The following is a 14,536-nucleotide window of genomic DNA, read 5'->3' as shown; positions in this document are numbered from 1 at the left end:
TTCCGGTTCCGGGGCAGCCGCCGGTGCCGCCCCCTCCCGACGTGTTTCTCCTCCCGGTTCCAAGATGGCGGCGGCGGCGGCGGGTGGCTCGGGGGCTGCGGCGGCGCTGTGGAGCGAGGTGAACCGCTGCGGGCAGAACGGAGACTTCGCCCGCGCGCTCAAGTCCGTTAACAAGAGTGAGTGAGTGAGCCAGTGTGTGCGCGGCCGGACTGCCTGTTCCCGGGAGCGGGCCGGGCACGGAGCCGTTCCTGCCCCCCGCCTCACGTCTCTGCAGGCCGGTGTTGCTCCCCGCCATGCGCTTGGCCTTTTGCAAGGATCGGTGTGATGGGGGCGCGGCCGCGGTGCGGAACGGGCGGCTTCCGCCTGCCGGGCTGCGGGCAAGCGGTGCTCCGGCGCGCTCCGCTCCCAGTAGCTCTTACCGTGCCAGGGGAGGTGAGCGGCGGTAGCGTGACGCAGCCCCTGCGGTGTGCCGAGCTCTCGGAGTTACCGGCGGGGTTTCCTTCGGTGTCGCTGGCGGGAGGAAGGAGGGATTTCTCCCGGGAGCAGGAGGGGCGGTGGGGTGAGCAGGGACCGACTCACTTGGAGTGGTAATGCTCGGAAGTAAGCCTGCTCTCGTTGTGATAGTTTGGTATCCGGAGTGGGACTGCAGTATAAAGCACGCTGTGGCCAAGTTTCTCTCTCCTAGTTCTCCTTCACTACTTCCTTTGGCAGAAAGTATTAGCATATAAAATGACTGCCTGCTTTCTTGTATGTCAGGCCTCTTTCTTCCTGTGTACACTTTACGTGGCACTCAGGTGTTGGCACTGTATTCTCTGCTTGGTAATGGAAGGCCAACGAAAGGTTTGCCCAGGTGCGCACAGCTCCTTTGGTGCAGCTGTGCTCCAAAGCACAACAATCACTTTGGGTAAGTTCAGTATTTATACTGGAACCTTTATCCTGACAGGATTTGTTTCACAATCTGAGCCAAGGCGAGCCATGCCAGGACCTGTTTAAATTGGCATAACTGCTCTCAATGATGGGGTTTTGCAACTGTAACAGCATTTGGCTTTTGCAAAGCCTTAGTGTGTGTGATAATGAGTTAGATTGCTGTGTTGAAACTGTTTTCCTCTCCAGTACTGCAGATCAGCAGAGATGATGTGACTGCACTTCAGTGTAAAGTAGTGTGTCTTATCCAGAACGGGAACTTCAAGGAAGCCCTCAGTGTAATCAACACCCATACGAAAGTGTTAACCAAGTGAGTTTTGTCTTGCTGTACTCTACAAATCTGAAACCACACGTCCTTGAGAACCTACTGTAGCTTTTGTGGGGGGGAGTAATAAGCAACAAAACAAAGGGTGGGAGGTGCTTAGAGCCATTGGGATTGGGCTTCTTAGTGAAGCACTGATTTGTTCTGGGTGTCAGAGGTGGTTTGATTAAGTTTAAGACAGTCTAACATCCTGCTGTTGAAGGATTGTCCCTAATCTAGTTTCCAGTCATCTTCATGAGCTAATTCTGCTTGTTGATGTGCGCCATAGGTGATACAAGAGGAGAGGACAAATCTCATGGGGAGTGAAGAAAGGAAAAACCCTTGCTAGTTGCAGCTAGCTGTTGGCTTTGCTTGGCCATCTCTTCATACTGCTCCCTGGGGTCCTTTTCTTTGCTAGCCAGAAGGTGATGCTTCAGCTTTTGTGGTGGTGGTCACATTCCCTCTAATTTCTTTAGCTTGGCTCTACTATGTGTCTGTCTTTGCATCCTGCAGAGCAGGGGAAGTGGTGGTTCTTGCTCTGTCTTAAAGTTGTCCTGTCCTGCAGTGAGACTGGCCCACTGCTTTGTTTTAATTCTTAACTGTTAGTTTTCAAGACTCTCTGAATACTCAGCTAGATGGATAGTTTTAAATAGGCAAAGGAAGAGCTGGTAACTACTATGGACTAAGGGAATCACTGATTAATTTTCCTTTGGCTTAAGTGGTAACTCTGGGATAAGTGGCACAGAGTATTCAAGGTGCTGCTTGTTTGATAGTGTTTCCCTGCTGGTGTGAGCTTCCTTTGAAGCCAGTTTTATCTTAGCATCAGCAAACCCTTTTGCTGCAGTTCTGCTGGGCTGCTATTTCAAAGCAGATTAATGTTACCATTGGCTTAGTATCAGGCTCTAAGAGGGACTGTATTTCATACAATTTCATTTCTCTTAGTTGACTGTCGTTGAAACTTTACAGAAGCAATCTTTTGCTGTAATGATATGCTTTCTCCTTAAGAAGGAGTCACATAATGAAGTTTGGTAACATTTTGCCATTCAGCATTTGATTCTCATAATCAGTATGAAACAGGGTTTTGAAATGCCATGTGTCTGGAAACACCGGAAAAAAGAACCTCCTGTTTAGGTGGAGCTTTGATATTCCTTCTCTTTTGAACACAAAGTAGGTTTAAGATACTGTCAGTGCTCAACAGATACATAATTCAGTAACCTGGGATCATGTGCTCACCTCTGGTGTTTGGCTCTTCGGTTATGTAGCAGTCTGTGACTAATTAGGGCTACTTAAACAAGTATGTTCAGGTGGCTGAACGCTGTTGAATGAAGACTACAGTGCATGCTGTCAACTTTTGTCTTGTTCTTGCAGTGATGTTATTGCCTTTGAGAAGGCCTACTGCGAATACAGGCTCAATCGTATTGAAAATGCTCTCAAGACCATTCAGAGTGCCAGTCAGCAGACAGACAAACTGAAGGAGCTTTATGGACAAGTGGTAATTACGGGCTTTTCTTCCTGGTGGGATTTTCATATGCTGGATACCTTGTCCCTCTAACGTGGGGCAAGTATGGGGACAGAGTTTCCTTCTCTGCCTGGAAAGTAAGGAGAGGTACAGTTCCCAACTGCTCCAGCTTCTGTGGAGCTTCAGACTCTTGTTGCTGAAGGCAGAATTGTCACCTTATTGCCACTGAACCAAAGCAATACAGTTACATTTGTAACTTGCTGTCCTTGGGTCTGGCCTGGTAATAGCCATCTGGCTGAGGGGATGGAAGATGGAAGAGAGCTGATGAGGTTTATTTGAGGTTGAGCTCCCTGCATGCATTAGATACCTGTCTAGGAATGGTTTGCAGGGGCTGCCATCTCAGTCATTAGAAGTAAAGTGGAAAAGAAGTTGTGTATCTTCTCTAGTTTCTCCCTGGTAGATCAGAATAGTTTTGTGAAGAATTGGCTGTCTTCTCTCAGCTGCATGAAACACCATTTAACCTTTCCTTGAGAAAAAATAGAGAGGTTATCCAAGCTGGAAAAGGGCTGTTTGATGACAAAACTGTGTAAACTGCTGCTTTTAAAGAAGCTGTTTTAGGAGTAAGAACTGTGCTGTTTGTGCACAGGTATCTGGTGTCATTGCTTGAGTCCTTGCAAGTCTAATCTATAGAGTTTGCCCTTAAAGGTAGATGCAAATATTAGTAATTTTAAAATGTATGATGCTCTGCAGCCCACAGCCCATGGGGAGGAAGGGAGGAGACTGTAGTTACTGACACACACAGGGAAATACTGTCCTGAAGGCTAATCCCTTCCACTTCTCAGCTGTACAGGCTGGAGCGTTACGATGATTGTCTGGCTGCATACAGGGATCTCATCCGCAACTCCCAGGATGAGTATGAGGAAGAGAGAAAAACCAACCTCTCTGCTGTCGTGGCAGCGCAAAGCACGTGGGAGAAGGTGATGCCAGTAAGTAAGTGTGTGCATGTATATGTGGAAGAGTGAGATCCAAGGAGTGTAGGATATGGAATTGTAGATATTTAACAGGGTAGAAACGTTTTCCTGTCTCTTAATGACTTCTGAGTACATTGAAGATCACCTAGCAGTTTTCCCTGTATGGAGGGAATAACGCTGTTACTGTTAATGAGTTGTAACTTCACCTTTGATCTCTAGGAAACTCATGTTATAGATGTCACAACTGAGCAGGAAGTACATTTCTCTGAGCTTGCATTAGGCAGAACACTTGTGACTAGCACTTCCCCGTGTCTCTTTACCCTCTTGCCCAGGTTAAAGCTAACTGCCTGGATCACCTAGCCATGGTTGAGAATATTTTGGTTCATGACCAAGTGCAGATTGCAGTGTTCCCATTTCTTCAGAGATCTTTGTCCTTGGAGGTGTGCACAGCGTGCTTAGCGTTGTGGATGCACTTTCTGGTTCTCTAGAGTAGTGGTTTGTAACCTTCCCTCTTTCAGTAGCCTAAGTAGTCCCTAAACTTGGGTTAATGTTTCATTGCTGCCCTGTCAATTGCCTCTGACTTGGTTGCGCAGTGTGAGGGAAGATTCTTTGCAGTGACTTGTTTGCGCTTTAAACTGCCTCTGAATTTACTTTGAGAGGAATAGTTTGAATGTGCATGAAAACTATAATTTTGTGTCCATTATCTGTCAAAACTGGATAGCTCGGTTGGTGTTAATGCAGTTACATTTTGCTTTTCATGCTAGGAGGATTTGGGCCTTCGAGAAGCCACCTACGAGCTGTGTTATAACAGTGCATGTGCATTGATTGGGCAAGGAAAGCTGAATGAAGCAATGAAAAAACTACAGAGAGCGGAAGGTAAAAACATGGTGAGGTGAGAGGGAAGCTTTGTGTGATAGAAGTAGTTACTTGCTCTCTGTAGACAGTCAGAAAGAGGTTTTCAGAACTTACAAACTGACTAGCAGGAGGAACGTAAGTTTTTGACTGTTCCTTACAGAACTGGTGTTTCTGTAGGCACACTGCTCTGGAGCTCTTTTCCAGAGCTATGTGGCATGTGCCATCTCCTGGGTCTCTTACAGCCTTGACTGGTGTGCAGTGCCTTTTTTGAAGTAAGAAGTAGTCAGGAATGTAATCTCATAAGCATGATAATTAATATACACTAACTGCTGGTTTTGTTATATATATATATATAAATACACTCTAAAAACTAAAAATATTTAATAGCCTGAATTAAGTATAAAATTAGTATAAGCCAATAAATGAGCTTTTTAGTAGAGAGGATTTTGTATTTGGAGTAGAAGGGGTATTTGTTTGTGTTTGAAAACAGAAAAAGCAGGCTGGAGCAGCGGGAGCCTTAGGAAGACTTAGCTTCTGTCTGTTCTGATTGCTTTTGCAGATAAATAGGTCAGTTCTGTCCTAATTTTGATGATAGAATAGCAGCTCTTTTGTACAACTGATTTATTAAGTATGTGTAATTTAGGCCTATGTAGTGTGATCATAGTCCTTTGGAGAGCAAAGCAAGTGATGTTCTGGTGAGGTGTATGAGAACATTAAGAAGTGACTGGTATGTGTATTGAAAACTGATGGAATTGTTCCCCATAAAGGGAGATGTAATCTGAATATTGCAGGCTTGTAGCGCTGTAAAATAACTCCCAAGATGGTGAGCAGTTGCAGCTGAGTGATCACTACGTAAAAGATCAGGAGCTATGTTTAAGGAAATATGCTCAGGAGGGAAAATGAGTGTGTGACTTTGCTCTCAGAAGGCATCTCTGGGAGGGACAGTATCTCTTGTGCATTTGATATTTCTTCCATATCATGTAGTCTTCTCCCTCATGCTTATTCCCATCCATCATCAGATCTGTCCGATGTGCCCTTGTAACACTGCAGAAGTTTCAGGGACACATGAAAAAATTATATGTTCCCCCGTACTTCTAGGTGACTTTTTTGTCCCTAAAGCCTTCTAAATTCTGTTCTTCATTTTGCTTTTCCTTCTAGAGCTGTGCCGCCAGTCGCTGTCGGAAGACTCTGTAAGTTCTTAATGTTGTTCTGGAAAGTGTTTGCTTTGCACCAGTGTGAACAGAGGTGCAGTCATAAAGTGTACTGCAGGTAGCAGAGGGTGGCCAAAGCTGCTGTGCTGTATTACCCAGCACAACTTGCTGCTGTTGCTGGTACCTGCTGTGAGGTTGGGGCAGCAATCATAGTTGTTGCAGAAGGGTAGCTAATGCTGTCAGGTGTTTGGTGCTCTACTCTGCGCAGTTGCCTGTGCTGATGCAGGCAACATGGATAAAGGTTGTGTGAAACCACTCTGGGACCCACTCTACTATGGATGGACATGCTGAGTGGGTTGTGGGAAATGCGAGATTTGTAATTGCTGTCACTTGGAGCTGAGGGGCAGATTCAGGGCACAAGTTAAGGGTATCTTCAGATTCTTGCAGAAGAAGGTGAAGCTTTCTTTTCCCGTGATTTAACCCAGATGTGCTTGTATTTGTGCTGTGGCTACAGCCTTCATCTGTAATAGCTGGGGTACTTTGCTGCCCAAAAGAGCTTATAGACATTTGCTAGCCGAATGCTGAAGCCAAGGAAAGAGAAGTGAGTTGGCAGCTTTTTTTCTTTTTGCCTTGATTTTCCTTTAGGATGTGACCGAGGAAGACATTGAAGCTGAACTAGCCATTATTCATGGTCAAATGGCTTATATCATGCAACTACAGGGTCGTACAGAGGATGCTCTACAGCTCTACAATCAAATAATCAAGTTGAAGTAAGGGTTTTCCTAGAACAAATGCTCAGTCTTCCATCTGTAGAGAGACCATTGTTTAATAATGTGCTTTCTACCTTTTGTATCTGCAGGCCAACAGATGTGGGACTCCTTGCTGTCATTGCAAATAACATCATCACAATTAACAAGGTATAGAATTAACTTGCTTTTTACTGAGCCTGCATCTCTACTTCTGTGGAGAGAAGGGCAGTAACCAGGAAAGACTTCTTCTTAAACAGTAGTTAAATCACAGGCCCAGAGACTTTTTCATCTTCAAGGAACGTAGTGAAATCTTCTCATGATGTGTGATTTCCCCAGGACCAAAATGTCTTTGACTCAAAGAAAAAAGTGAAGCTGACCAATGCAGAAGGTGTTGAACACAAGCTCTCCAAGAAACAGCTCCAGGCGATTGAATTCAACAAAGCTTTGCTGGCAATGTACACTAACCAGGTAGGAGAGACTTACCTGCAGTAAGTAGCTGCAGATTTACTCCACAGGAGTTTGAGTAGCCAAAAATGAATATGTAGCTGTTCTGTGGCAAAAGATAAGACCACTTTGTTTAGGTCCCTAAAAGAACAGACAGTTATGTAGTGACTTGAGTGTGGCTGTAGGAAGGATGATTGGAAATTATTAGAAGACAGAAGGGGTGTGTGGGGTTCTTAGCTGCATCTGAAGTGCTGCTAAGAGGCCTTCTTGGTTTTGTGTCCCACTTCAGGGAAACCATCACTTCTCAGATACAACTGATATGTTAGCCCTGTATTAGGTGCTTACAGAGGTTGAGAAAAGTGTATTCTCTCTTTCCACTCCTCAGGCAGATCAGTGCCGCAAGCTGTCAGCAAGCCTGCAGTCACAGAGCCCTGAGCATCTTCTCCCTGTGCTGATCCAGGCTGCCCAACTGTGTCGTGAGAAGCAGCATGCAAAGGCTGTAGGGCTTCTGCAGGTAGGTTAAGAAAAAGTTGGACAAGCTCCATTTAAACTTGGGCTTTGTGTTCTCTTGTGCTGTTCCACTTTGGTTGTTTTGTCTGTGTTAAATTCCCGGGGGTGTCTGACTATACTTATTTTGGTTTGGTTTAAGGCTGCTGGAAAGCATTTACACCCAGCTGAATGATGCTGCTTTTAAATGGGAATCATTCTCTTGCACCTCTGATTTTTGTGCTTGGGAAGCTGTAGTAGACATGTAGGGTAAGCAGTGAGCTCTGCTGCTTTCCTGCTCTGCTTGCAAGGAGTTTGCAACAGCCTCTTTTTTGGGGAGAGTGAGCGGCCTGGGACAGAAATCTGAGAGGGTGATAGGCACATTTTGGGGCCCACCTCAACTTTGTGCTGAAGCCTGCCTGTGCTGGAAGGCTTCCTTTGGCTCTTGCCAGCTTGCTGTGACTGAGCACAGGCAGCAGCCTGGTGCCCACGCACATGTTGAATTGTTCTTTCTTCTGACTCTCAGGACTTTGCAGACCAGCACCCTGCCAATGCAGCTGAGATCAAGCTGACGATGGCCCAGCTAAAAATTGCACAAGGTATCCAGTGTCCTACTTTGTTGGGAAGTGTCTGCACGTGTCAATGGTACGAGGCGTGATAAAAACAGATTTTAGGGCAGTCTTTGCTGCAGTCACTGTGATGGGTTGAGAACAGAGATACTTTCAGTTGGGTATTCTGTATATATGGCTATGGCAGGATAATGCTTACAGCTTAATGTCTGGATATCCAGGCTTCAGAGGCTCCTGGCAGAGATGCCCACAGCCTTTGTAATAGGGTTGAATCTGTTCTGGGCAGGAGGGTCTTGGGAGTAGTATGTGGCTCCCTGCTGGTACCATTCCTGTATATAGTCAGGCAGTCCAGAATTCCTCCTGGAAGAGAAGACCCTGCTTGCAAAAGCTTGCTCCTGAATCCTTGCAGGATGTGGCAAGGGCAGAAAGGTGTTTTTTTTTTGTGGAGACTTGTCCTTTATTCCTGGAAACGGGGATGTGTTCCAAGAGGAGAATTGTTATGTTCCCATTGTATACCTTTGGCTGAAAGTTCACTGGCCAGTTGAAGTGTTAACTGTGTCTCTCAGAACTTGCTCCTCCCTCTGTGTCCTGTAGGCAGTGTTACCAAAGCCTGCATGATCCTGAGGAGCATAGAAGAACTTCAGCACAAGCCTGGTATGGTAAGCAAAACTCAGCCTGAACCGTGTGAGGTTTTTCTCAGGTAGCACAGCTTTGTGCTGCCTGCTCCTTGTTGCCTCTTGGCTGTGGTTTTCATTTGACCTGAGTGTCTGCAGGGATTTTGAGCCCATCTTCCTTGTTTTGGACAAAGGTGGGATTATAATTTGCATCAGGTGGCGTGAATTTAGCCACAGAGGTACTCTGGCTGTCAGCATAGATGCTCTCTGCCTATATTCCTGCTCTCTTGTAATTGCTCAGACCTGCATGTTGCCCGGATTTACTTGCGTAACATGGCTGGAGCAGCTGCTTCCCTGGTATGTACTGTTGGGAAGTTTCTCAAGCAGCTCTAGCACAACAGGTGTTAGGGCAGAAAGTGCCACATGTTCCAACCCCACAGCATCACCCTGGTCTGCATGCATGTCCCCATCTGCATTCCAAAAAGCTTTTTGACCTTGAAGATGCTCAAGTTTACAGTGTAAGCATCTTGAGCAGAGGCTGGCAGTTATGGGTCTGTTCCAATTGCAAGTGCTGAGGATCAAAGTAATTTATAGGGGCAGTTAAGCATTAGCAGCTCCCTACCCTGCCTTATCTCTAGTTACAGCTGGGGTGCAGACACACAGGTGGTGTCTGTATCATCTCTTCAGTACTGATTTACTTTTTTTAAGGATATTGGGATAGAGCATGGGGGAAGAAAAAGGGTTTTTAATGAAACTGTCCAGTGCAAGCGAAGAAGGTGCTCAGACAAGGAAGTTCTTTCTGTGAATGCAGTCTTGAGCTTGTACTGTAAGAGAAAGACTGGTGGGGACATTTCTTTGGGAGGAACCTAGGTAGGAAGGTCTTGCCTGGGTATCCTGTCTTTTGCCACAGCTGGCTTTTAGGGATGGAGCAGAAAGCTCACATTAGTGCTGATTTTAGGAAATGCCATCATTTAACTTCTGACTCTCTGGCTATACAGCTTGTTTGAAGATGTGCTATAAGCTGCTCTTGAATATTTGTTTGCAGGTGTCTGCGTTGGTGACAATGTACAGTCATGAAGAGGACATTGACAGTGCAATTGAAGTTTTCACACAGGCTATCCAGTGGTATCAGCAATTCCAGGTAAGTCAGAACCCGAGGAGCTAGTCTTTTCTAGGTTTTTCTAGCTTTTCTAGCTAGTCCAGCTTTGCTTTTCCTGTTGATGCATAGCCCCAGCAACTCATCCAGTCAGGGCTTTGGAGACCAGTGAGCTGTTTTGTGAGCATTTGTTTTATCACAGTTTCATTATTTTAGATGTGTTGCAAACAGGGAGCTCCAGTCAGATTACAAGAGTGGTGGCGATGGGTGCCCAAATGTGGCAATCGGTTCTTCTCCCTGATTAGAACACGTTGTGGACCACCAAGCTGCTTTGTCCCATGCAGTTCTGCCTCACATCGTGGTGTGCAAAGGTGGCCTGTATTCTATGTGACAGGATGCTAGCTCAGTTCTCTGGGGCCAGGTCTCAGGGGCATTAAAGCCAGCTAGAGGTGGGCACTGTGCTGTGATAATGAGGAACTAATTATGGCTGCTGTGTCTTTCAGCCAAAGTCTCCTGTCCATTTGTCATTGATAAGGGAAGCTGCCAACTTTAAACTAAAACATGGCAGGAAGAAGGAAGCAATCAGCGATTTGGAGGAGCTCTGGAAGTGAGTTGAGTGGTTGCTGAACAGATCTCCACCCAGAGACATCTGCAGTCTGCCCTGTGCCAGGCAGCACCTGACAGCGTTGGTTGACTGGTAGCCATGCTTTAAAGTTGCTGTCACACAGGGGCTCCAATGCAAAGCCATGCTTTGGAAGGAGTAGGGATAGTTCATTTGATCAAAGCTGATATTCCCTTGAAAACCTGGTTGACCTGTCCCAGAAGACTCTTGTGTGCATTGAAGATTGCTTTGGGGACGGGGATGCATCAGTTTTTCTAGTGCTATATAAACCATGGATGTCTAAGTTTTAGTGTTTATTATGCACTTGATGGGACTGGGATGACAGCACACTGTTAACTTGTCTTTGCTGCTGGGACCTGAGGGATTTTTGCATTTCTTTGCCTGCTTCGTGATACTGTGGAAAGTGTGCACTTCCCTTTGTCCACATGAGTGATGTTTGGTAATGTGCCCTGGAGGAGATCACAGACTAACATGCCTATCTGCACAGACAGCAACTATGCTGCAGCAGGAAGCACTGCATGATGATGCTGGTCTTTGGGATAAATGTGTACCTTGGTAACTTGGTCCTTTTTTTTTTTCCCCCCTTACAAAGGCAAAACCCAAAAGATGTGCATACTCTGGCACAGCTAATTTCTGCCTACTCCCTGGTGGACCCCGAAAAAGCTAAAGTGTATCCTTTTGAGGTGGTATCAGAACAAAGAAAAAGGGGCATTTGGGCATTGGTCCCTTCTATTTCAGCTGTGTAGAGAATTCAGACCCATTCTCACCTGAAGGCAGTCAGTGTCTCCAGAACAGCTACGTATCCAGGTAAAGCTGTCTGGAGCTCTTATTATTTCCTTAGTTGGTTTGATTACTGTGGGTTCCGAGACCCTTTTGTCTTTGGCCACCTTCTCTCTGAGAATTGATAATGGAACCAAAAATAGGAGCTCCTCTGTATTTTCTGTTGGAATCTGAAACCTGTGGTTGTAATGCCGGACTGTGCCCTATAAAATGTGGCTAAGCTCCCAGTGACCCAGAATATCAGGTTCACATACTGCTCTTGTCATCCTGAGCAGCTTTCAAAGGAAGTTGCTGCTTCTTTCCCCGTAATAAAGAAAAGTGAGGCAGGTGGTGATTAAGCAGCTTATCCCAGCTTGTGTAGGAAACTGGTGACAGCTGGAACTAGCCCCATGAGCCTGTCTGGTGTCTGCATTGCTAACAGGCTGAATTTTTTAAGCTGATGTTGCCTGTTGCTGTCTGGCCGAACCTGTGTGTTTTATCTTCTTGCTTGCCGGTTTGCATCCCTGAACTCTTCCCTTGCAGTCTTAGCAAACACTTGCCTTCCTCAGATACCCTGTCACTGAAAGTAGATGTCGATGCGCTGGAGAACTCCCACGGAGCAACCTACATTCGGAAGAAAGCTGGGAAGCTCACTGGAGACAACCAGCAGAAAGAGCAAGGGTAAAGCGGTCTGCTGTCCCTCTGGTGCAATCATCCTTTGGTGTGGCACAAGAACCACTCCTAGTGTGGTGGGGGCATTGCTGTGGAAAGCAGGCTGGTGAAAAAGGAGCCCGATGTCTAGCTGCAAGGAGTTTGAGGTAGCAGCAGACCAAGTTTTGAGAGAGCTGGGATTGGTTCAGCTTTATCCACAGCTAGTTTTCAGTTGGCTTGTCTGCTGTGTCCGTGCTGTGTCACAGCAGCTGTTTCTCTTCTTGCTTTTCAGACAAGGGGATGTGAAGAAGAAGAAGAAAAAAAAGAAGGGTAAGTTGCTAGCTGTTGACACAACACAGCTCCATGGAGCTCACCAGATTGTTTCTTCAAATAGCCAGCTTTGAGCTCCCCAGGAGCTGGAGCTCTTTGCTAGGACTGGGCTCCTGTGAACTTAGATCTTTGTGACAGCTTGTTTGGATGAGGCATTTTTCCACTGAAGTGAGAGCAGCAGTCTGATAGGATGGTGTGGGTTGCTGGGCTCTTGGCACTTCCTGGCTACTGACTGCTATATGTATCCCTTGGTGATGCCTCTCTAGTGTGTTGATCCCAGTCTCATTTCCTGGCGCTGTGTTGTGCAGGAAAGCTGCCTAAGAACTATGACCCCAAGGTGACTCCTGACCCCGAGCGGTGGCTTCCAATGCGAGAGCGTTCCTACTATCGTGGCCGAAAGAAGGGCAAGAAGAAGGACCAGGTTGGCAAGGGGACTCAGGGTTCAACTACATCTGGCTCCTCTGAACTGTAAGTACCCATTGGTCATGATTTGGGAAAACGCTACACTTCCTTCTGAGTTGATGCTGATTATTTGAGCTGGAATCAGGTTTTCCAAATGTGTTTGAGGCCCGACAGCAAGATGGTGACTTACTAGCATCTGAGAGAAGGAAGTACTTCTAAAGTAACAGCAATGCAGAGCTGTCTGATAGTTTCTCTTTATACAGCTGTCTCAGAACAGAAGCATGAGAAGCCTTTTGTGGCAGGGTTGGCTTGAGCAGTGTTTGTGAGGAGGGCTGGCACAAAGGTGCCTTTGTGCTTAACGAGAGAGAAAGGGTGTTGGATTTGCGCTGCCTGAGTGTGGGGGTTGAAAGGCTTCTCATGTTGTGTGAACTGTCACACATCTGTTAAAAATTACCCTTGCTTTCATTGTTGAGGACTTGCACTATGTAGTAAACATCAGTTAGGTGATTGCCTGCCCTTTGAGATATGTTCCCATCATCCAGCCCTTCGATATATGTTGAAGCTTGCATAAGTGCCCTCACATGCCTTACTGGGCAGCTGCTGGTTTTTGCTGTCGGCTTCCTGCAGTAGTGCTACATCTTGTGCGTGGCTGTGAACCCACGTGGTGTCTCCTTCTCTTATTTCCCTGCAGGGACGCCAGTAGGACTGCCAGCAGCCCACCTACCTCCCCTCGGCCTGGCAGCGGTACAGCTGTCTCAGCCACAAGTAACGTCATCCCTCCCAGGCACCAAAAACCCGCTGGTGCTCCGGCCACCAAGAAGAAACAGCAGCAGAAGAAAAAGAAAGGGTCTAAAGGAGGGTGGTAGAAAGCAGGACATGTAACCTCTCTCCTTCAGTAGGTGATGCTGGCTGCAGAATAAAGGTTGAAAGCAAGTGCTGGGGAAAGACACTTGGCATCTGGATCTCTGTCCTGTCAGTAGGGGGCCTGGGGGAAGATGGGCTGGGATAGGCACTCAGGTGGGCTGGTCTGCTCACAGTCACCTTCCTCACGCTTGCTACCCCTGTGACTTCATGTTGTCATTAAACTGAAATGCAGCCTCTAGGAAGAAATCTGTCCATGTTGCCAAACATTTAAAAGATCTGGAATAATCAAGAACTTCTTGAAATGTAGTTTTGTGCTCCTCCTGTATATGTTAAGGCCTTTAGCAAATTTATTTGACAATGTGTCCAACTGCGTAATGCAGTATGTCTCATTGCCGTCAGTCTCTGATCACCAAAGAGCACAGGCACAAAGGGTCTTGGGAAACAACATCTGGGCTACATGATGCAGAAGATAATGTGAAGGGGAGAACAGGGCTGTTAAGAGACAGCATGGCAAAGTGTGTGCCAGATGACTCGATGGTCCTTTTTCTGCAACCCTTACTCTAGCAGGCTTGGCAAAAGGGTGAGTTAAACTGAAGTGGCTGGTGGTGGTGGGCTGAGTGGAAGAGGCGTTGTGCTTCTCAGGTGGAATCTGGTGGTCCGGTGGAAGGTGTGTCTGCTTTCCTAGCACCCTACAGGCAGCTCCCATGCTTCTCTGTAAACTTCTGGTTTGGTCTGAATGTAGCAAAGCCATTTTCCGATACATGCACTTTCAGTGGGAGTGTTGTCTTAAGTCAGCCCAAAAGGCAAAGACTTCTGTCTGACAGAATTTAAAGCAAACGCCTGAAGAGGGGGAGAGCAAGGAAAATGTTAACAGTGGCTTAAAAAAAACCACAAACCCTGAGTCCCTGTGGAGTAAAAATCTACTGAATAGAAAAGTCTTTACTACCTTGACTGTACACTGGGAGTATCGGGAAAGGGGGCTAAATGTGTGGTGCTCTAAGTGAGAAGAAAGAACAGAGAACAGAAAACGGCTTTCTGAATGACTAGCAGCCGCTTGAGTTAAGTGACTTGTCTGAGTCCTGTGCATCCTCCTAGCCAGCAGCTGGTGACAACAGGAGAGCGAGTGCTACCCTGCAGTGACAGGATGCGATTTGGGGAGAGGAGATAGTGGAGGAGAATGCAACTCTGTGTTCTCCAGGTATTTTCTCTGTTCAAACCTGGCTGGAACCGACCAGATGGAAACGCTGCCCTGTGGCACTGCTGGAGCCCTGTCCGGGCTGCTCGGGCAG

The 14,536-nt window shown here is 46.6% G+C and overlaps 1 protein-coding gene across 2 annotated transcripts; it reads left to right on the top strand.

Moving 5' to 3' along the window:
• Positions 1-11: 11 nt before the first annotated feature.
• Positions 12-13,332, top strand: SRP72 (signal recognition particle 72). Of its 2 annotated transcripts, XM_061374514.1 has the most exons (19): positions 15-176; positions 1,114-1,234; positions 2,594-2,717; positions 3,527-3,670; positions 4,420-4,531; positions 5,669-5,700; positions 6,307-6,431; positions 6,521-6,578; positions 6,747-6,878; positions 7,240-7,368; positions 7,867-7,939; positions 8,504-8,568; positions 9,569-9,664; positions 10,123-10,226; positions 10,834-10,911; positions 11,544-11,681; positions 11,944-11,981; positions 12,290-12,449; positions 13,075-13,332. In XM_061374514.1, the coding sequence occupies exons 1-19, from the start codon at positions 65-67 to the stop codon at positions 13,247-13,249; spliced, it is 2,016 nt and encodes a 671-aa protein (XP_061230498.1). In that variant the 5' UTR covers positions 15-64; the 3' UTR covers positions 13,250-13,332. The 2 variants fall into 2 exon arrangements, with proteins under 2 accessions (XP_061230509.1, XP_061230498.1); XM_061374525.1 differs by lacking the exons at positions 11,944-11,981; positions 13,075-13,332 and having other exon boundaries at positions 12-176; positions 12,290-12,435.
• Positions 13,333-14,536: the final 1,204 nt, after the last annotated feature.

Source organism: Neopsephotus bourkii, unplaced genomic scaffold, assembly GCF_033783945.1.
Source record: "Neopsephotus bourkii isolate Nb327-2 ecotype Australia unplaced genomic scaffold, CSIRO-AGI_Nbou_v1 NB_168, whole genome shotgun sequence".
Classification (NCBI taxonomy): domain Eukaryota; kingdom Metazoa; phylum Chordata; class Aves; order Psittaciformes; family Psittacidae; genus Neopsephotus; species Neopsephotus bourkii.
Note: the sequence above shows the minus strand (reverse complement) of the source record. Positions and strands in the feature narration are given on the sequence as shown.